The sequence below is a fragment of the Equus quagga genome, chromosome 20, assembly GCF_021613505.1.
Source record: "Equus quagga isolate Etosha38 chromosome 20, UCLA_HA_Equagga_1.0, whole genome shotgun sequence".
Lineage (NCBI taxonomy): Eukaryota > Metazoa > Chordata > Mammalia > Perissodactyla > Equidae > Equus > Equus quagga.
Genome location: NC_060286.1, coordinates 10,715,699 through 10,738,581, shown reverse-complemented (window position 1 = coordinate 10,738,581; position 22,883 = coordinate 10,715,699). Strand labels below are relative to the sequence as shown.

At 39.7% G+C, this 22,883-nt stretch overlaps 1 protein-coding gene across 2 annotated transcripts; it reads right to left on the bottom strand.

Moving 5' to 3' along the window:
* Positions 1-4,995: 4,995 nt before the first annotated feature.
* Positions 4,996-20,787, bottom strand: CHURC1 (churchill domain containing 1). Of its 2 annotated transcripts, none has more exons than XM_046647262.1 (4): positions 20,539-20,783; positions 15,134-15,269; positions 13,548-13,618; positions 4,996-5,168 (listed from the first exon to the last, which is right to left on the bottom strand). In XM_046647262.1, exons 1-4 carry the CDS (start codon positions 20,701-20,703, stop codon positions 5,076-5,078), a joined length of 465 nt encoding a protein of 154 aa, XP_046503218.1. In that variant the 5' UTR covers positions 20,704-20,783; the 3' UTR covers positions 4,996-5,075. The 2 variants fall into 2 exon arrangements, with proteins under 2 accessions (XP_046503218.1, XP_046503219.1); XM_046647263.1 differs by lacking the exon at positions 4,996-5,168 and adding an exon at positions 12,568-13,068 and having other exon boundaries at positions 20,539-20,787.
* Positions 20,788-22,883: the final 2,096 nt, after the last annotated feature.

Sequence of the window (22,883 nt, the reverse complement as noted above, 5' to 3'; positions counted from 1 at the left end):
TTGAAGCCCTGAAGGGGCAGTTCTCCAAACTGGACACACTGCTTGAGAAGCTGAATGCTGAAGGGGAAATGCTTTTCCTCTGATGTTCCCATAACTATTTTCTAAGCAGATGTATCATCTGAGAACTAAGAGTGGAACAAAGGTTAAGGATTTCCACTGTCTGACCTTCAACTAAAGTCATCCATGGTGCTTTATTTCAAAAGGGTAACCTGAGTGTTATAGTGGGAATCCCCTGGCATCCTTCTGCACGGCCTTCTGCTAAATTCAGGCCGCCCTTAACTTGACTGATGAAAACTCAAGCCTTTCAAGATTCCCGCTCTTAATGTCAACAGTTGGGGTATGGGTTTTGGGGGCAGGATCCAGCACTGATTTTAGAGAAGTAACTGCAAAGACAAAATGCTTCCCCGAAGAAATGGAATTCAGAATTCATCTTGGATGCTAGTATGATTTATTCATCTTGATAGTGCTATTGCCTATTGTTAGGTCCAATAGCAGTCAGCTATCCTGGATGCTGGCGTTCTGCCACATGCAATCTAGAGCCTGATACGCCACTACAATGTGTTGCGTCTTTCCCATAAGGTTCTAGTTGAAAGAATTATTTAGACATTCCTAAAGGAGTGAGAATTACAGCATAAGTGATTTTGCAGAGAGAGACAGGAAGGGCCATAATGCTAGGAAGAGGGCTCCTCACTTGCAAGGGGAAATGCTATTTGCTTCAGAAGGGACCTGACCAGTTTGGCTCTGGAAGGCACAGAGAAGGCAAAACTGGGGGAACTTGTTTTACAAGGACATTTCGTTTTACTAAATCTTTAGTTGTGCTGCTGTTAGAAAGAAGAGAAATGAGAAATTATTTCCTTTCTTTTATTCCTCAGCTTGTTTGTTCCCCTTTTCATCCTCAGAAGTATCAGCTTATGGTCATAAACAGGCACAGCAAAGCTTAATATATCAGTACTTTCCTAGATCAACAAAATCTTTTAATCCAATTTCCCTACGGGCATTCAGGAAGCAGGGAGAAGTCTTATAAACAAGCTTTCCCAGAAGAGCTGAGATAATGCTATTCAATTTAGAGGAGAGACAGAACCACTTCTCTGAGGGATCCTACAAAAAAATACAGCCTGGAATAAGTGACTTTAGGGGGCCAAGATACGCAGAATGAAATTGATCATGATTTCCATGACTATTTCCCACAGCTGTTATCTCCTTAGTTAAGAAACACTGAGCCAAACTCTAATTGGTGATTTCAAACCTGATGATTTCTTATAATCACCATCACAACCATCATCCAGACCACCATATACTAGACTCACACACTGCGCTGAGTACTTTAATATATAATTAGGTTACTTAATCTTCATACCGACCCGTGAGAAATTTTTCTATTTAAAGAGAAGGTAACTGAGCAAGACACCTGCCCAGGACAAAGGGCTATGAGTAGCAGAGTTGAAAGCTAAATCCAGGTCAGTCTGACTCCAAAGCCTCTACTATTAGCCACAACAGCACTTCCTTCTATCTCAGAGTTCCTGCATTAAGACCGTAGACGGCTGCCCGTACACAGCACTGCACAACCTAAAAACAATTTCACGTTGCATCCTTTGATTTAAAAATTCTGAGGGGGCATGATTATTTCTATTTTTCCATTGAAGAACCTGAGGTACAGACAGAATAAGAGACTTGCCTAATAGTCCACCATGAGCAGGTGGCAAAGCTAATTTTAGGCCCAGGTCTCTTGATTTCCTTTCTACCCAATCATAGTGTATCTCACAATAGAGACTTGTACTACAGTCAAGAAACATACATTTTAAAACTGAGAGTCTCAAATTCTGTCAAGTAACTTAGCCTTAATCTCAAAACACAAGAATGAAACTGAAAGGATTCTTTTTTTTTTTTTGAGGAAGATTAGCCCTGAGCTAACTGCTGCCAATCCTCCTCTTTTTGCTGAGGAAGACTGGCCCTGAGCTAACATCCGTGCCCATCTTCTTCTACTTTATATGTGGGACGCCTACCACAGCATGGTGTGCCAAGCGGTGCCATGTCTGCACCCGGGATCCAAACCGGAGAACCCCGGGCCGCCGAGAAGCGGAACATGCGAACTTAACCACTGTGCCACTGGGCTGGCCCCATGAAAGGATTCTTGATACACTGAGATAAAGAACAGTGAACATATATACTTACTGATGACTTACAAGGAACAAAGCATATCTGGTTGTGCCCAGACTACATCATATGCCAATTAATTAGTATCAGGAGAACCCAAGACCATTTGAGAAAGACAGAGCTAGCGAAAACAACACAACAACAAACATGCTGAGCTTTGAACTCCAAAAGCCTCACTAGGCAAAGCCCAGATCTGTAAGTCATGGAGCAAGCAAAGAAAGAATGAGGTGTTGGAACAAGCCCATATTCTCAGTAACACCTACAGGTGATTTCTTTTCCTTCTTGAATCTCAGGAAGGGAAGAAGACAAATGCTTTTGCTTGGCTCCCCTTTATTTGAACAGAGAAATACAGATTCAGTAGAACTGGGTTGAAGAGATCTTTATTCTATTAGATCCACAGAAGAATTCCAGAAGATGATGAAGAAAGTATCATAAAACACTGCCCAACGTTGGTTTAATAATAATGAAATATATGGATAGGATCTTGTGTTTTAAATTTTTGTAGCATATAGTCCAAAACATAGAGAAAATTATACATTCTGCAGTAGATGAGGATATCAGACAAGGCATATAAAATCATACTCTTGAGCTCCAAATGACTAAGTTGGAAGCATTAGCAAACTCCAAGAAGAGACGATTCGGAGGCTATAATGGGCTTAGTGCTGCTATTTAAAGTAATGAAGCATTTTCTCTGCTCTCTGGATTCATTTCACCAAACGATTTCCTCAGCAGGTCAGATATAGATTTGCAAAAGTGGAAAACATTGTCCAGGAATAAAACCACTGATCTCTGAGGAGCAGCTGACTTAACTTTTCCAGATAACAAGTCTCGGTCTGACACGCCTGGATTCCTCAGAGTGCCGTCACTGCTCTTCTCAACGGCATCCTAACCTCGCCAGACCCTTAAGCTTCATGTGTACTGGACACTGTTGTTGAGAGGGAGTTGCTGTACTAGCTGTGGGACCTTGAGTAAGTTACTTAACTTCTCTGTGCCTTTGTTTCCTTAGCTCTAAAACTGGGATAACAATAGTACCTACCTCATGGGTCATTAGTGAGGATTAAGTAAGTGCTTAAAAAGCCTTGGCACACAGAGTAAGTACTTAATAAACCTCAGCTATCATTATTCTTGTTATACAACCAAGCTTTCCCATGATATCAATAACGAACACTTTGCTCACTTTTTTTTCTTATAAGCAAAGCCTTCATTCAGAATGTCCAAGTTTCTTAGATATGAATAGGAAACATTTTGTTTCTAATGCCTGACCCTTTAAGTTTTGGTCTCAGAATGAGAAAAACTAACTGAAACCAGCTTATTGTATCTAGTACTTTACATGCTTCCAAAGCATTTACATTCATTATTGATGTGGACCTTCTAACGATACTGTGAAGGAAGTATAACATGAACTTTTTCTAGCCCAGTTTTATAGAAAGGGGACAATAAAGTCCAGAGCAACACTTTGCTTAATGGTTATACTGCTACCAAATGGCACAGAGGCCTAACTGCCAGGGTTCACAACACCAAGCCAGTGTGCTTTCCACTATGCAAGGTAAGATATTCCAGATCTCTTTGGAGCAGCTGAAACCGTTGTCCTTATTTATATGAACTAAAGTCCACACTTCATTCATATCTCCCTAGTTTTTACCAGACGTCCTTTTCCCGGTACAGGCTCCCCCTCAGGACACCACATTACATTACAGTCATGTCTCCTTAGGCTCTTTTTGGCTGTAGGAGCTTCTCAGGCTTGTCTTGGATGACCTTGACAGTTCTGAGGAGAACTGCTCAGGCATTTTCCTCAGTTGGGATTTGTGTGATGTTTTTCTCATCATTAGACCGGGGTATGGGTTTTTGGGGAGGAGGACCACAAAGATCAAGTGCCCTCTCACCGCATCCTACCAAGCGTACATGCTATCAAGGTGGCTTATCATCAATAACGTTAATCTTGATCACGTGGCGAGTGTTCACCAGGTTTCTCCACTGTAAAGTTACTTTTCCTCCTTTCCATACTATACTCTTTGGAAGGAAGTCACTATGCATGACCCACACTTAATGAATGCAGAGTACCTACAAATATTTGAAATTCTCTTGCATGCAAGATTTGTCTATTCTCTCCAATTTATGTATTCATTTATTCAATCATTTATTTATATCAGTATGGACTCATGGATATTTATTTTATAGTTGGGGTTACAATCCAATGGTACTTTATTTTGTTCTTCAAATTGTTCCAGCTTTGATCACTGGGAGCTCCTTCGGTCGGCTCTTCTGTTCCTTTGATGTATTCCCAATCATTGTGATCTTCCTTTTGAGCACTTCCTTTTTTTTGTGAAGCAATATACTCCAATCTTATCTTGTTTATTTACTGCCCCAGTCCTAGAATCAGTCATTTCTCCAGTGAGCCCTGGTTCCTTTTATTGGAACCAAGATCTGGCCAGCAGGTGCGCTCCCATTCTAGTTATTTTTTAGCCACATAACTGCTCACAAAGACACTTCATTCTGGCTGCACTAATGTGAACTGGGAACTTTAGCAGAAGAGCTCAGCTCTAGAGAACAGCAATCCCCTAAAATACTTTTTCTGTCAAAGAATAGGTAAGTTTAAGCAAGAAAAAAATGCAGGGGCTGGCCCTCAGCCGACTGGTTGGGTTTGTGCACTCCACTTTGGCAGCCCAGGGTTTCACCAGTTCAGATCCTGGGCGCAGACATGGCACCGCTCATCAGGCCATGCTGGGGCGGGGTCCTACATCATGCCACAGCTAGAAGGACCCACAACTAAAAATATACAGACTTTGGGGAGAAAAAGGAAAAATAAAATCTTTAAAAAAAAAAGCAAATAATTTCCATTATAAACTAAGTAAGACAAACCATCAGGCTTGCTGTATTGTAAGCCAACACAACATAGCTACAACAGAATTGCAGAAAGATCCTTAGAATAACAGAGTCATTTGTCGGGGGTCATCAGGGAGAATACTGATAGTATCTTCGGCTTTGCCACATAACAGACACAGCATGGTATACTCCTAGAACAAGACAAAGTGCATAATTATCTTGAGGAACAGGGAAGAAGATACTGCATAACTTACTCTGGTAAAGTTGTTCTCTACAAATTGTCATGGATATTCTTTCTGTACAATAGATCAATTTCTTCAACACCTATCAGTAATGTCTTAGGTTTATTCTGTGTATCCCAGAGCTTTTTGTTTATATAAATTTACCACATGCTGATGCTCTGTTTACTATGTATACAAGAACGTCATCTTGGAAATGACTTGCAATTTCTTGGACTTAAAAAACAGACATATTAGGGCCAGCCTGGTGACAGAGTGGTTAAGTTTGCTCGCTCTGCTTTGGTGGCCGGCCCAGGGTTTGTGGGTTCACATCCTGGGCATGGACCTACACACCGCTCATCAAGCCATGCTGTGGTGGCATCCCACATAGAAAAGAGAGGAAGACTGGCACAGATGTTAGCTCAGGGTGAATCTTGCTCACCAAAAAAAGAAAAAAAAGCCACCACACATATTGGGCTTAGTGCTGCTATCTAAAGTAATGAGGCAATTTGAGCACAGTCCCTAAGGACAAATTCCTGTTCTCAGAGTTGTTCCTTTCTAGGATATTTTACACTAATATGCAATAGAAATGATTTTAAAAACAACAAAAAAGGGAGAAAATTCTCAAATCAAAAAAGTTACTTTTATCTACTCCAGGGAAAAAAAACAATTGTGTTAAACCCACTAGTATGTCATGCCTCATATTTAGATAGCTAGTTGTCTGGAATTGGATTTATTTAAGAAGTTTTATATTCCTTGGGCTTAAATGTCCAGACTGGTGACATAAGGGATTTTGTTTTAGGTAAAAATCCTTAGGGCAAAGTCCTATTCTTACAGCTGTCCCTTTCTAGAATATTTAATATGGTCATAAACTACACAAATATATTTCTTTTAAAACTTTTGCTTAAAAACCTTTTATCTTCTTTAGAAAACAAACATCCGTGTGAAATCTATTAGTACTTCCACACCTGACATTGAGAGTGCTGCTGTCTGGAACTTGATCACTTGAGGCAGTTTGTGTTTCATGGGCCTGGACAGTCACTGCAGAGAGGGTCTCAGAGAACAATGACTTTCCATTTCCAACAGTGAGTTCGGCAGGGACTTTAGCGGCAGTGGAAAGATTGCTTCAAAAATTAAGACCACACTTAATTTTAAATTCTACTCTACACACACAGTAGGAATAAACAGAGGCTAGAGCTCAGTAAACAAATACACGTCTCATGAATTAAAAATGAAATAAAACTCCATTCTCTCCAAGGTCTTTTACTGCTCTCAAATACTTCTGCTTTCATTCACCAGACTTACTAGTAGGATGTCAAACCTCTCACTGGAAATGCAGAAGAAAAAAGTAATAAAGCCAAAATAGGAAAATGTGTGAAGCTAGACAAATAACTGAGTTTTCAACCAATCTATCCATTGACAAGTTTTTATTAAGTGCTCAAACTCTCTGCAACGTGCTAGGTGACTGGCAGACATGAGAGAGGGCAAGGGCAAGGTCTGACCTTGCAAAACTTATGCTCTAACTCGGGAGAAAGAAAAAATCTAAAACATAGTATAATCTGGAAAGGTTACAAATTATAAAGATTATAAATCTTACTGATTATTAAATCAGTAAGACTGATTACACCTCTAATCTTCAATTTATAGGCAGTCTGGAATCCAGATTTCACTGTAGGTCAATTGTTTGGAATTCAAAAGCAGTTTCCCACAGAAGTAATGTTGCATAGGGCAGTTAGATTCCCAGGGAAATCCAGGGGGTCTTTTAAACTTACATTGAACAAGTGCTATAGAATCTAACCATATATAGCAGTGCTTCTGTGGGAAAATATGTCTAGAATTCTAACTGGGGATGCCAGGAACACATCTCCCAGTGCTGCCAGGAATATGGGGGACTTAAGACACCTTTTGCCAAAACCAGTCAAGTTGGGAGAATAAAAATCCCCCCCAGTCTCTCATGGAGACCCCGAAGGGCTCCACCTGTGCGAAGCCTACCAAGAAGCCTAAAGAGAGAGATTAGTGGGAAGGATGGAGGGGCAGGTCACCTACGGGTCAGACCAGATCCTTTGTTTCATTCTGAGCGCCCCTTGGCCCTTTTCCTTTATTTCTACCTGCTAATCCTGACCCAAGTCCTCTCCTTCCCTGGTCCACAGAGGAACAAAGCAGTCTGAGGCACACACAGAGTCCTTTTAATGGCTTTTAGGGAGATACAAAAACTAAAGGATCCCTGCAATAATTTGTAATGTATTTTCCATTTAAACTCTGTACTTGTCTCTACTTTCCCCTCTACTCCTGTCATCAGAAAACCTTATTTTGTTTAACAATGGTATTGTGTTTGTTTTACAAACAGAATCCTTATCTTTTAGAGATACCTACTCAAATATTTATAGACATAGTGATATGTTTGGGTTTTGCTTCAAAATAATCCTGTGGGAAACGTGGGAATGGTAAGGTACAAATAAAGCAAATTGAAGCTGGGTAGTGGAGGTTAATACACTATTCTGCCTACTTCTGATTATATTTAAATTTCCCCTGAGACATTTAAAATAAACCAAACCACTATGGACAACTAATCTTTGACAAAGGAGCTGAGGGCCTACAATGGAGGAAAGAAAGTCTCTTCAACAAATGGTGCTGGGAAAACTGGACAGCCACATGTAAAAGAATGAAAATCAACCATTCTTTTTCACCATTTACTAAAATAAACTCAAAATGGATCAAAGACCTAAAGATTAGGCCTGAAACAATAAGTCTTCTAGAAGAGACTATCGGCAGAACACTCTTTGACATCAGCTTCAAAAGAATCTTTTCGGACACCATAACCCCTCACATGAGGGAAACAATAGAAAGAATAAACAATTGGGACTTCATCAGACTAAAGAGCTTCTTCAAGGCAAGGGAAAACAGGATTGAAACAAAAAAACAGTCCACTAATTGGGAAAAAATATTCACAAGTTATTTATCTGACAAAGGGTTAATCTCCATAATATACAAAGAACTCACACAACTCAACAATAAAAAATCAAACAACCCAATTACAAAATGGGCAGGGGACATGAACAGACATTTCTCCAAAGAAGATATACGGATGGCCAATAGACACATGAAAAGATGCTCATCATCACTAATCATCAGGGAAATGCAAATCAAAACTACACTAAGATATCACCTTACACCTGTTAGAATGGCAAAAATATCCAAAACCAAGAGTGACAAATATTGGAGAGGCTGTGGAGAAAAGGGAACCCTCATACACTGTTGGTGGGAATGCAAACTGGTGCAGCCACTATGGAAAACAGTATGCAGATTCCTCAAAAAGTTAAGAATAGAAATACCTTATGACCCAGCCATCCCACTACTGGGTATCTATCCTAAGAACCTGAAATCAGCAATTCCAAAAGTTTCATGCACCCCTATGTTCATTGCAGCATTATTCACAATAGCCAAGTCATGGAACCAACCTAAGTGCCCAGCAACTGATAATTGGATAAAGAAGATGTGGTATATATATACAATGGAATACTACTCAGCCATAAAAAAGGACAAAGTCGTCCCATTCACAACAACATGGATAGACCTTGAGGGTGTTACGTTGAGTGAAATAAGCCAGATAGAGAAAGACGAACTCTGTATGACTCCACTCATAGGTGGTAGTTGACATATGGACACAGAGAACTGATTGGTGGTTGCCAGGGGAAAGGGGGGTGAGGGGAGGGCACTAGGGGTGAAGTGGTGTACCTACAACATGACTAATAATGATGTACAACTGTAATTTCACAAGGATGTTAACTTTCATAACCTTACTGAAAAAAAAAATGGGCAGGGGACATGAACAGACATTTCTCCAAAGAAGATATACGGATGGCCAATAGACACATGAAAAGATGCCCATCATCACTAATCATCAGGGAAATGCAAATCAAAACTACACTAAGATATCACCTTACACCTGTTAGAATGGCAAAAATAACCAAAACAAAAAGTGACAAATGTTGGAGAGGTTGTGGAGAAAAAGGAATCCTCATACACTGTTGGTGGGAATGCAAACTAGTGCAGCCACTATGGAAAACAGTATGGAGATTTCTCAAAAAATTAAAAATAGAAATACCTTATGACCCAGCCATCCCACTACTGGGTATCTATCCAAAGAACTTGAAATCAGCAATTCCAAAAGTCCCATGCATCCCTATGTTCATCGCAGCATTATACACAATAGCCAAGATGTGGAAGCAACCTAGGTGCCCATCAAGTGATGATTGGATAAAGAAGATATGGTGTATATATATACAATGGAATACTACTCAGCCATAAAAAAGGATAAAATCATCCCATTCACAACAACATGGATGGACCTTGAGGGTATTATGTTAAGTGAAATAAGCCAGATAGAGAAAGACGAACTCTGTATGACTCCACTCATAGGTGGAAGTTAAACTTAGAGACACAAAGAACTGATTGGTGGTTACCAGGGGAAAGGGCGGGGTGGGAGAGGGCACAAAGGGTGAAGTGGTGCACCTACAACATGCCTAACAATAATGTACAACTGAAATTTCACAAGGTTGTAAACTATCATAATCTTAATAAAAAGTTAAAAAAAATAAAAAATAAAATAAACCAAACCAAACCAAAACATTACCAATGGTGGGTACCCGACCTTGAACTTAACTATTGCAGGAATAAGATGGGGGCTGGAGTTGGGCGGGGATGAGGAAGTAAGCCATAGCAGCTGAGAACTGAAGAGTTCCTGTGGTCATCATGCTGAGACGGAAGTTCCCAAGTGGCTATTCACAGGAGTCAGGGCCTGCTATAGGTACAAGAAGAGTGCAGAAAAGGGACAAAGCAGTGTGGGCAGGACTCTCGAGAGCAAAAAGGAAATAGAATTTAAGGTCAGCTTGAAAGAGGTAAGATTTAGTTGGCTTGAGGGACAAGTAAAGAGAAACGAGAATTTAAGTCAAGGAAAAGGCATGAATAAGGACGGTGATATGGAAAAGAGCAAGCATATTGTACATGGAGTAGCAGAGGAGCGACAGGATGCTGTGTTTAAGGGAGACTGATCTGAGGGCAGTGTGAGAACTACAGTGTGGAGGCTGCTGCAGTAATTTAGGTTTGAGTGGGTCTGGTCCTTGACAGGAGGTGTGGCAGTGGAGCCAAAAAACAAGAGAAACAAAGGAAAAAAGGAGGGCAGGAAGGGTGTTAGGGTTAGAGAACGAGATCTGGAAGATATCTGATAGGTTTCAACTGAGACTGACTGTGTGTGCCCACTATTTGAGGAGTACAGAGAAGGTTCCAGACCAGAGACCAAAGCCCAGGGGAAAATGAGTTAGGGCAAAGCAGGAAAGGAAGCCAGAGAAGAAGCAGAGCAGCGGTCAAAATGATTTAAGAAGAAAGAAAAAAGTCTAGCACTATGGACCACCAGGGAAGAGATGCTTCGAAGACAACAATGGTTAACAAAACCAGATCCAGGAGAGATGTCAAAAGAGGTAAGAACTGAGGCGAGGTCACAGAACTTGGCTACATTACAGGAAACCTACAGGAGAATACTTTCAGTAAAGTGAACATGAAAACCAGATTGTCGGTGGTTAAGAGGAGCACAGGGAAATAGGGGAAAGAGAGAAAGACCTACTCAGGTCAAGAAGCAAGAGGAAGGCCAGAGATGATAAGAGGGTGAACCAAAGAGGTGGCTGAGTGAAATGGAAGGATTTTAATTTACTTTTAACAAATAAAGAAGAACTAAGTATATTTAATGTAAACACTGTTTTAAATCCCATGGAGAACAAGAGGATGCTAGAAAGAGAGAAGATAACATGAGATTCCTGAGGAAATGCAGTAGAAGTAGCCTTAGAGAGGAGGAAATAAAAATCTTCCTTGATAACAGGAGGGAAGGAAGAAAGTCTAAAGTCAATGCTGTGTCTGGTGTACACGAGGAGAGCAGTGGGAAATAAGAGAGAGGGAAGCTGGGCAGCCCAGTGAAAACCTTGGGATGGGGAGTTTGGATATCATACTACAGCTAAAGGTGAGCTATGGAAAGGCTAATCAGGTAGTCTGAAAGCATCATTTCAAAAAAATAATAGTCTGATGTCAGAATATAGAATATGTTTGGGTAGGGGGAAGCAGATGTTGGGAGAGGGAAGAGTGGAGATAGAGAGTCCAGTTTAAGAGTTTTTTCCAAGAGAATTTCACACCGTCCAGGCATTGTGACTATAAACCATCTTCCTTTTTCTTCTTTCCACCCTAGAGTAATTTCTAGGGGAGCTCTGAAAATATGTGTGTTCAGCTATAACGGAACATCAGCTAGACTTTGGTCTCATGGCAGTGACATATAATGGCTCAATTAGGGCATAAAGAGGCAATCTCAATATCCATTTAGAGACTCAGCTCACAGGAGCTACAGGAAAACAGCTATAAGCACTTCTTTTCTCTCATAAAAGGATAGAACTGCTCCTTTAAGCCCATGAGATGCTCATTCTCCTATTTGGCCACCATTCACTGAAATCTTGATTCTGCCTTAAGTTACATATATCATATAAATATTTTTGTCTTTTATTTATTTATTTATTTTGAGGAAGACTAGCCCTGAACTAACAGCTGCCGCCAATCCTCCTCTTTTTGCTGAGGAAGACTGGCCCTGAGCTAACATCCGTGCCCATCTTCCTCTACTTTGTATGTGGGACGCCTACTACAGCATGGCTTGCCAAGAAGTGCCATGTGTGCACCCAGGATCAGAACCACAAACCCTGGGCCGCCGAAGTGGAACGTGCGAACTTAACCGCTGTGCCACTGGGCAGGCCCCTTTCCTCTTTTTTTTAAAGATTGGCACCTGAGCTAACAACTGTTGCCAATTTTTTTTTTCTTCTCCCCCGCAAAGCTCCCTGGTACATAGTTGTATATTCTAGTTGTGAGTGCCTTTGGTTGTGTTATGTGGGACGCTGCCTCAGCATGGCTTGATGAGCAGTGTCACGTCTGCACCCGGGATCTGAACTGGCGAAACCCTGGGCTGCTGAAGCGGAGTACACGAACTTAACCACTCAACCACACGGCCAGCCCCATATAAATATTTTTTGAGGCATAATTTTTGGATGCTGAGGAGATATGGTCAAGATATTGTCCAGGGGCCGGCCCCGTGGCCAAGTGGTTAAGTTCACGAGCTCCACTTCGGTGGCCCAGGGTTTTGCCGGTCACCAGTTCAGATCCTGGGCACGGATATGGCACCACTCGTCAGGCCATGCTGAGGTGGCGTCCTACATGCCACAACTAGAAGGACCTACAACTAGAATATACAACTATGTACTGGGGAGCTTTGGGGAGCAGAAGGAAAAACAAAATCTTTAAAAAAAAAAAAAAGATGTTGTTTAGATTAACCACAACATATTAGACCAGATTCTGACGGGTAACTAAGTATTTTCTTCCACACTAAAATAAGGATGAACAAAAGTGGTACAAAAAATATGCTATTTTATAAGCTTCTGTTATGGAAGATTTTTTTCCTAATTATAGTACTACCAAAATTTGAAGGATTTAAAAAAAAATTCCCTTGCCTATTAAAAGCTCTAACCTGATATTTATATCTTATGGATGAACATGGAGTTCACGCTAAATAAGTAACTCAATCTGAAGACTTGAAAACAGAGGCAGTGAGGGACAGACGCAGGTTCCAGCGTGTCCTTCTGGTTTCCTGTTTGTCCCTGGCTCTCCTTCACTGTCCAGCTTTTCTTTCTGAGCATCAGATCTGTGAATCTTCAGCAATTTCAGGCCCACAACAGCCTTTTGTAGAATTCTTCACATGCTCTCACAATTGTATGAGGACTAATCCTTATACTAAATCCCAAGTGGTTCAGCTTCTCTCTTCCAGCCTTGATACATCCATCTTGCCATTTTACTTAACAAATAATAATAAAATGTCTTACTACAATTGAGACTACAGAGTTGCTCAACTACACATGCCTACTAGGGAGAACAAAGATAACCTCCTTATCACAATTTCCATGACCAGTAAGTATGATGGCAGTGTGCAGGCCAACACTTAAAGCCAACAATTGTGCAACCACATAACTGAGTAGAGAAGAAAAGGGCACAACGGTAACCTCATAAGAAGCCATAATGAGCGGTTCTTTATAAACAAAAATGATGGGATTGAGACATCATTTGTAAGGAATGCATTTTGATTTGCGACTCTTGTGAAGACAGGCTGGAACAGATCCACCCACATCTATGTCTCTCTCAACTCACACAAGGAGAAGAGAGTGCTGGTCTCCTCACAGCCACTAGTACTTCATTTATGAAAACTACATCTAGACTTTCAGGGGTACTTTTACTATCCCCCTCCCCACAATAACATACCCATATTTATATATTCACCTGAAATTCATCCATGATACTGAATGTATACTCATGCCTGGCTACCACGTGATGACAATTCTTACAGAGATCTGCCAAAACAGAGAGATAATTAAACAGTTAAGCCTTGGAAGGTGTCTTAAGACAATAAAATTTATATTCTCAGCTTGATATTGCTTTAAAAGAATCTTAATCCTGTCATATTTAACACAGCAAAGAAATCCATTATAATATCTACCTGGATAAGAAATCCAGAATCTGTTACATAGCAACACTACATAATTAAGGGCCTGAACTTAGAGACTTAAGTGCATATATTAATTACCATTGAAAGTTCTCTAAGGTAATCAATTAACAGATATGTAAGTGTGTTTTTAAACTAGCTGGACCTAGCTAACTATGTAAAAGCTTTTCTTCTCAGGAATGATAGAAATTATGCTACTATAAACAATAAAAAACAAAAGAATCTAGTGCAAACAATATGATAATAACTATAATTTATTGAGTGCTTACTGCATGCCAGATAATGTTTTAAATACTTTTAATCTATTCATTCACTTAATCTTCTCAAAACCCCAATGAGGTGCACACTATTGTTACCACCTTTTTAGGGATAAGGAAACACGGGTGCACTGTGGTTAAGTAGCTAGGAAGACCATCGAGCTAGCAAGTGTTGGAACCTGAATTCAAACCCAAGCATTCCAGTTCCAGAGCCCTTGCTCTTAAGCACGATGCCCTACTACCTGAAACAAAATAGAGTTTAAAGGGGTATATGCTAAAACAAAGAAGATGATTCTTCTCACATAAAACATTTTTTGACAGTCTGACTCTATTCTAAAGGCTTAGCGTCTTTCATACCCTCTTTCAAGATATCATTATTTGCACATTCATTCCTCATATATTCAGAACATACCAAAAAACCAGGAGACAAATAGAAAGGGGCTGTGAACAGTTTAAATACTTGTCACAATACCTGGGCCCTAAAGCGTACATATACTTAATTTGCTCACAGAAATTCTTAGTGCCAACTTCAGAATTGATTTATTTTTACTATACGTGGTTTATTTATTTGGTTTCCCAGCATTGAGGAGGAGCAGCACATGAAGGTAGCATATTTACAGCAGCGAAACAAAGAAACAACAGACTGACAGTGAGATAGGAGACAAAAGAAGCTATAAAAGCAAAAACAAGACTAAAAGAACCATAGCATTCCAGTGACCTTTAGTATATGGGAAACAGCTTAAACACTTTAATGACTGTTGGAGAGTATTACTATAATATACTTTAGTAGAAAGTGAAAATTCACATGGACATCCCTAAAGTTAAAAAAAAATCTCTATATCTTGTTTCAGAAGGCATTAAAAATAAACAAAAAAAAAATTGGTGCCTGAATCATAACCTTCAGTTGTCTGCAAAAGTCATTTATGAAAACTAACTGATAATGCTAGATAAATGGGTGTTATCTATATTTGCCTCTTAAAAACCTAACTAGTAACTATGTGTTGCACTGTGACATTGAAATAGGCCTCATAATGCTTTACACTATATCAACTTCCAAAACCTAACATCTGCTAACAAACTCACAAGGGAAGAAAAAGCCTACTTACGATCATAGGTAACTATCTCTTCTCCATCTTCCTCTTTCAAAGATTTGTTTGTGATCAGCATAAAATCCCGCTTATTGCATACTGCACAGCCTGTAAAGTTCAGCAAGAAAGATCCATTCTCCAGGCAGATGGTACCCTAAAATATTAAAAATAGGAATTTATTTTTCTTATATTTCAAAATTCTTGGTGAAAATGATTAATAGACTTAAAATCTCTAAAGGCAAAAATCATGGCCAGAATGTACTTGCTTGAAGGCTATACCAAGTCATTTTGGAAATTACTAGCTTTCTTCTAGAGGTATTATTTACGATAAATCAAACTGAAGCACTGCTAGAGCTGTAAGTCTCTGAGGACTGCAACTGTGTTTAAGAATGGATATTTAGATTATGCAAATGGATATTTAGAAACAACTTAATGAAGCTTTAATAACATAAAACGTGAAAAGGAAAAACTAGAAAAATATAACAGCCAACAATATTAAATGAGGTCTATCATAACACTAGAATTAAAATTCAATCAAAATGGAAACATTGAGCCAATGATAGAAATGATCTTGTACACCATGATGCTCAGTTGATTGTTGAAATAGCATTTTCTGAAGCCTTAAAGATACCACAAAATAAACAAAAATAAACCCTCAGCTCTACAGATGTCAGTCCTTAAGGATACATGTGTTTGAGACAGAGAAGGTAAGCTCTGCAATTCATCAGAGTGACACGGTGCCTTTCAGGAGAGAAAGGGTTTTGCTTCGTCACTAAGAAACTGTAAATAATTCCCATTCCTGGCTTAAGGGAAGTCTTTGCTAGAGGCTTACTAATAACTGCTCTGAACTAAAAGTCATTTTATAAATAATCTAATTCAATCTCATTTCTGACCAATAAACTTAAGAATATTTTTAAAAATTAATGTCACTAAAAACCATTCAAATCAACCTTTCTCCAACGCAGCTATGTACCTGAAACTGACCAAAGCACAGTGGAGGTTTCGAGGATGAGTCACGTTTCTGCCTTCAAGGAGCTTAAGAAGTATCAGGAGGGATTAAGACCCACCTTAAGGGATGCCACAGTGAAGCCTTCCTGGATTCCCAGCACCACAGTTAACCTCTCCCTTCTGAGTGCTCCTTAGTGCTAATGTATTAAGGAAGAGATTAGCTCTGGTGGGGGGAAATCAAGCTAACTATATAGTTTGGAGATACGAAACCATAGGCACATCGACTTAACTACTAAAAGCGGGGCAAAAAGGCTTAGGATTAAAGTATAAATCAGCTATTAAGAACAAGTGCTTTGCTTTGAAAAAAACCACTTTATTGAAGCACACTTTACATACAATAAAATTCACACATTGTAAGGGTATAGGTTAGGGACTTTGAACAAACCATATGCCAATATAAACACCACCTCAATCAAGATTTTCCCAGGATGTTCCTTCATGCTTTACAGCATTTTGACTATTCTATTCCCTTGATTTGTATATTTATCTTTGCACTAATGTCACACTCTCTTCATTGCTGTAGCTTTATAGTAAGTCTTTAAATCAGGCAGTTTATGCCCTATAACTTACTGAGTCTACGTTCTTTTTATTTCCATATATACTTTAGAATCATCTTATAAACTTTTACAAAAATGTCTGCTGGGGTTTGAATTGGGACTGCCTTGAATCTATAAAAGCTGATTACCAAGGACTCTAAGATATTAAGGAATGAAAAACAGTCAAAATAATAAAGATCTAAATACCAGTTGCAAGTAAACAGAACTCTGAACAAGACTGAACCCGTAAACATGGGTACCTTACACAATGTGGCCTAACCTCTCTAATCCGACCTTGTAAGTAGATAGGATGTAAACTCTAAGGAAATACTGAGATAAGAGAAAAGAGATCTATGTATCTGTTGTGAGATAAGGAAATAAGTACTTGAAATGGCAAAATGCAAGTACAGTATGTAAGAAACTGATACTTTCTGGTCATTTGAAAGCAGTGAGTCATGGTTCCTTTTTTTTTTTGAGGAAGATTAGCCCTGAGCTAACAACTGTTGCCAATCCTCCTCTTTCGCTGAGGAAGACCGGCCCTGAGCTAACATCCGTGCCCATCTTTCTCTACTTTATATGTGGGATGCCTACCACAGCATGGCTTGCCAAGTAGTGCCATGTCCGCACCCGGGATCCGAACCGGAGAACCCGAGCTGCCGAAGCAGAACGTGTGCACTTAACCGCTGCACCACCAGGCCGGCCCCTAGTCATGGCTCTTTTATTAGATGAGGCAAGATTATTAATGTCCAAATTTGGGAAAGTAAGTTAAAGTATACAATATTCAGGGACACTTTTGAGGTTCCCACAATGGGAGGAAAGAGAAGAATGCAACCTAAATTAATTCCACAGTAATAATAGTAAGCTATAATAGTTTCAAGAAGGCAAGAAAAAAGTCAAATATTAAACACCCTTAGAAAATGTGATTCAGACAAATCCTGGTTGACGATTTGTAAAGGTAAGCAAGTGTACAAGAAGAAATGGTTGAATACTATGATGATAATTAGCATGACAGTACATTATGATAAAATCTTATAAATTTGAGAAACCTGCAATTATTTTGACAAGGATTGGACCAGTTTGCTTTTTCCAGAAAACTATTATTTCAGATGGTACAACTTAACAGTGTATATGTTTTGTCAGGGAATGTTTAAAATTAAAAATTGAGAATATAGTTCTTAAAGAACCAAATTTTAGTGTTGCTTATTTCCCCTATTGTTTTTCTATTTTATGTCTCATTAATTTCTTCTCTAATCTTTATTATTTCCTTTGTTTTGCTTGCTTTGGGTTTAGTTTGCTCTTGTTTTTTTACTGTCTTACAAAGAAGGTTAAGTTACTGACACAAGATTTTCTTTTTAATATAGGCATTTAAAAATGCAGAATATCATTTTAAAGCATCATTTACATACAACTGTTTTACTAATTATATATCAAACTCAGCATTTAATTAAATATAGTTTAATGCTAAGCAATAATTTGAGTATAGCAACTTTAGTAGCTTAGTTTTAAGTGATGTATATAAAACATGTAATCTCTAATTTAAACATACCACTAATTCACACTGATCATTTCCTTCTGATTAATATAAAATTAATGATGTATTTTTGCATTGCTGCTGCATTACTAAGAAGTTTAAGGCTGAAAGTTGAACTATATGAAATACAGGTTCCATTTCCAGTTTGATGTGGAAAATGTTTTATTACAATTTTGTGCCTGATCAGTAATTTTAGAAAATGCAGTTGAGTTCTAGTTCCAAACAGTTTCCTAAATGCTTTTCTGAAAGAAAAAAAATAATTTGGTTCACAGTTGAGTAAAAAAATTGGGGTTCTGAAAATTAATATGGTTCATTTCCCATCTGATTCACGCTTGAGCTCAATTTCTCAGTGTAACCTACAAGCAAGCAGGCCAGAGCTCTGTTAGGAATTCATTACTGTGTATTCCTAGTCTGTGAAAAGCATCTATCACAAAATTCCAGAAAATTTTATGAAACCAAAGATAATTATATATTTATTACCTACCCATTTTTCACTTAGAGCTTTCCAACATGCTAATCCATTATTTCTTTCTGCCAGTTTTTGAATGAATGGACTATACTTGCAACCACCATCTTATTACCCTTTCCTTTGCTAAACTCAAGCAAAGTGGCTTCTGCTCTCACCGCCCTTAAAAATATCTCATGACTTAAAAAAATCCCAGAGTTGGAAGAATCCTTGAGATTTCAAATGGTCGGTTAGTCTCTATTGTCAATAACAGGAAGAGTTCAATTCCTCTAAGGGTTACCCACTCCACTTTTGAAAATCTGTTAGAAAGTTCTTTAATCTGATTCAAAGCCTACAATCCCATAACATCTACCCACTAATTATTTCTAAATCTGCCTTCTGAAATTCCAAAGAAAAATTTAATTCTTCCTCTTGACAGCCCTTTAATTATTCTACAACAGAACACAAACAGAGAAAAGTGCTTATGAAGGCACTTTCCTGGTTTTTCAATCACTCAATCCTTCACTCTTCCCTACACTTACTTTCACTTCCTAATTTATTCCTTAAAGCATAGTCCTTGATTCTCCTCGATTCTCCACATTCTTTTCCTAAGAGAACAAATCCTTTCTATTTTGACACCTTTATTTGGCTGGCTCATCTGTTTGAATCTCACACCCAAACTGCAATCTTGTATTTTCACTTGACTCCTCATATGTTACATTCTCAACCTCGAATGAAACACGGTGAAAACAATTTGACCACTTCTCCAGTTGGCTCTTCCTCCCATATGCCTCCAATTTCTGTAATGATACTTCCAATTTCCAGTTGCCTAGACTGAAAACCCTGAGATCATCTATAGCTCTTCCCTTCTTCTCTCCTACATTAAACTGGTTGAGTCGTTAATTTCTTCTTTGAAATGAGGTCTTCCTTATCTCACGCCTACCCTGCTGTTGCCATAGCTCCCCAAACGCTCTGTAGGGACCTCCTTTTACATTCCTCCCGACCCCATCATCTCAACATACACCAAGGTTCATTTTCCTCCGTTCCTTCTTTTCTACCCTAGTCACAACTACCCTTAAAGTTCTAACTGAAGTCCACCTTTCTTTTGGGAGAACAGAGCTATCTCCTATTGCTCTCCCCTTTCTCTAAACTTGAACAGCACTTACGGACTGTACAGCTCATTTTTTGTTAATCACATACTCCCCTAAACTGTAAGCCCTTAGCACGTAAGCTGCTTTTTATTTCCTCTTTGGTAGACTTTTTTGGCCTAGAAAAGTAATCTAGCTACACACATGTAAATGTTCAGGAAGTATACCTCGAATGAACGAGAGTAAACAAACATCGCAACCTCTCGCGCCTGAGAGGAACAAGAGATTTAAAAGAAAGTAGCCGCCAGGAAACCTGAATTCTAGTCTTGGCTCTCATACTAACTAGAATGTGAACGTGGGCAAGTGATTGCCCCTCTCTGGGCATTAGTTTCCTCATCTGCAAAACCGGCTTAGAAGAGACGACTCAGAGGTTCCTTCCAGCATCAGAGATCACTAAGAAAATCGGACTTCATTAAATCAAGCTAGAGGATGAGACCAGGGGTGGGGGTAGGGGTGTCCCTCTGTTGTCGACCGGGCTGTTGGTGGTGGGGTTTCCTTTGTTGTCCCCTAGAGCTCAAGAGCAGCGGGGTGACGGCTGATGTCAGCCGCCAGGGCGGGGACCAGCGCGAAAGGTCGGCCACAGGCCGCACTCGCTGTCAAGTGCCTAAGGACAGCTACCGGGTCACCGGAATGGGCAGTGCGGCGGAGTCCGCCCCGCGCCCGGCCTCTCGGGGATGGCCGGCCGGGGGCACGAGGAACCTCAGGGGCGGCCATGGGCCAAGAGGGCGGGAAGTTCTCGGCGCCCACTCGCTCACCCGGTTGGGATATTCCTTCTCCACACAGTCCCCACACATCGCGACGCCGTTAACAGGCAAGGCCCTCCAGCGCTTCCGGGAAGACGAAGCATCGCGAGAGCTAAGAAAAGGTTGCCGCATGCGCCCCAAGTACACGACCCTGGAATAGCTGGTCTCGGGGACCATTCGAAGTCTCCGCCCATTAGCAACTGTTGTTAGGGCAGTGCCTGGGCTCCCAGGCAACAACGCTGGGGAGAGAGTTAGACTTCAGAAACCATCCGAGAAAGAGGAAGTGACTGTAGATCACGTGGCAGGAAGCGAAAGGGGATCTTGTCTGAGCAAAGTTCTAATAGGCGCCTTCCTGAGTATAGGCTGACAGAAAGACAAGTCACAATACACAAGAAAGGGAATTGTTTCTCGCTGCCTCGGCTTACTCCATATATAAAGCTGAAATTCTAATAATTTAAATGTCTTTCCGTACTATTTCTTAGGGCAGTGAGAGTGATAGATCTGATCTCAGCCGTGAATAAGCTATAACTGAAGTGTTTGGGAAGAGGCATTTATAGCTCCGCAAAGAATCTCCTAAAAAGAACGCTGAAAATGTTACTAATGACCATCCCAGAGTCCTCTGGAGAGCATAGCGATGGGAAACGGGTTTCTATCGCTCTATGTGTCACAGAAGCACTTCAGGGGCAGGCAAGCACTATGCCAATAAAAAATGGCCAGGTCAATTATCCCTGCCTCATATCTCTGTCCCGTGGAGCTCAAAATGCTTGTGATTGGTGCCCTACCTCTTTCTTTCCCTCTATATTGAAAGCATCTTACTATTCACAATGATGTGATTAACTTGGTACGAATCCCCAAAATTTGTCTTTATGCTTCTGAAAAACCTGTCTTCATTATACCGAGCTACTTCAATAGAGATATTTAATGGGAACATTGTAACCGAGCAAAAAGGGGCTTGTTCTGCCAGCGGCAATCTGGTGCCAATCAATTGCAAACAAACCGGTGGTTGAGAAAGGAAAATTTATACAATTAGGGAACATAATCAGAAGATGGCACCTTATGTCCTGAAGAACCATCTTAAAATCATACAGAATCTTGAGGCAGTTCTATAAGGGAAATGGGCAGGGAAGGAGGGGGTTTAGGGATGTCAACTATCTGTTGTGACGAATTTCAAGGCACCACATTATCTTTTTCTTCCGTCATTTGTGATGGGTACCAATACAGAATTTTCCTTTCTGGAGGTTGTCACGTTCCTGGGGAACTCAGAGAACAAAGTTGTCTTATCGCAGCCCGGAGATATACGTAAGCAAGAGTCATAGAACTAGCAGATAGTCTATTTTGTAAAAGTGAGAGGTGCTTAATCATCTCGGCTACGTGCAGGCTAGAATGTATTCACAGAGACTAGTGAGTCAGGATCATAGGTACAATATTGCTTCTTTTCCCTAAGTTGGCTTTGCTTATGTTAACTTAAGATCTAGCTTTACGACATCAGCAAGCATCTTCCCTTAACCCTGCCTTATGGCAGTCAAATCAGTGAAGAAAGATCAGGGAGCGTATGAGACTCTGGGATTCAGATTCTTTAAGAAGAGATTAGTAACCATTTCAAAGCAAGCCAGTTTAACTGGGTTTGCTAGTATAAGAATTCTGTCTCCCTGAAGTATTGAAAGTGTAACCTTTAGTAGTTCAGGCTTTGGTAAGGAGCTGCAACAGTTACTAAAAGTCACAGGTGTGCTAAAGCACTGCAGTGAACGTCAGCGTTCACTCTATTCTTGGAATAATTATAGTGCCTTCCATCTGTATGACATTTTCAAACTTTCAAAGTGTCCCCATTTCAGTTTCTAATTTTATGCTTTTACAGCCCTGTAAGATTGGCAAGAAAGCTACGTCTCCCCTTTTCAATGAGGAAACCAAGGAAATGATTAGTTAAAGGTCTTGTCTATGTAACAAAACTATTCACTAGTCAGCCAGGACTAGGACTTCATTCCTACCCTAAGCTCAACTTCTTTTTAGGCCAGTAGCCAGTAGCCACATGTGGCTATAAAGCACTTTTAATGTGGCAAATCTGAACTGAGATGTGTTGTAAGTACATTCTGCACATTAGATTTAGCAGACTTACTATGAAAAAAATATAAAATATTTCATTACTAATTTTTATATTGATTATATGTTGAAATAACTGGGCTAAATAAAAATATATTATTAAAATTAACTTCACTTGTTTCTTTTTTTTAATTTGTCTACTAGAAAATTTAGAATTACACTGGTAGCTTGCGTTATATTTCTTCTGGACAGGGCTAGTCTATAAAATTCTCTCTCTTGATCCATTTTTAAATGCATCCTCTGTTTTTAAAGCCTAATGC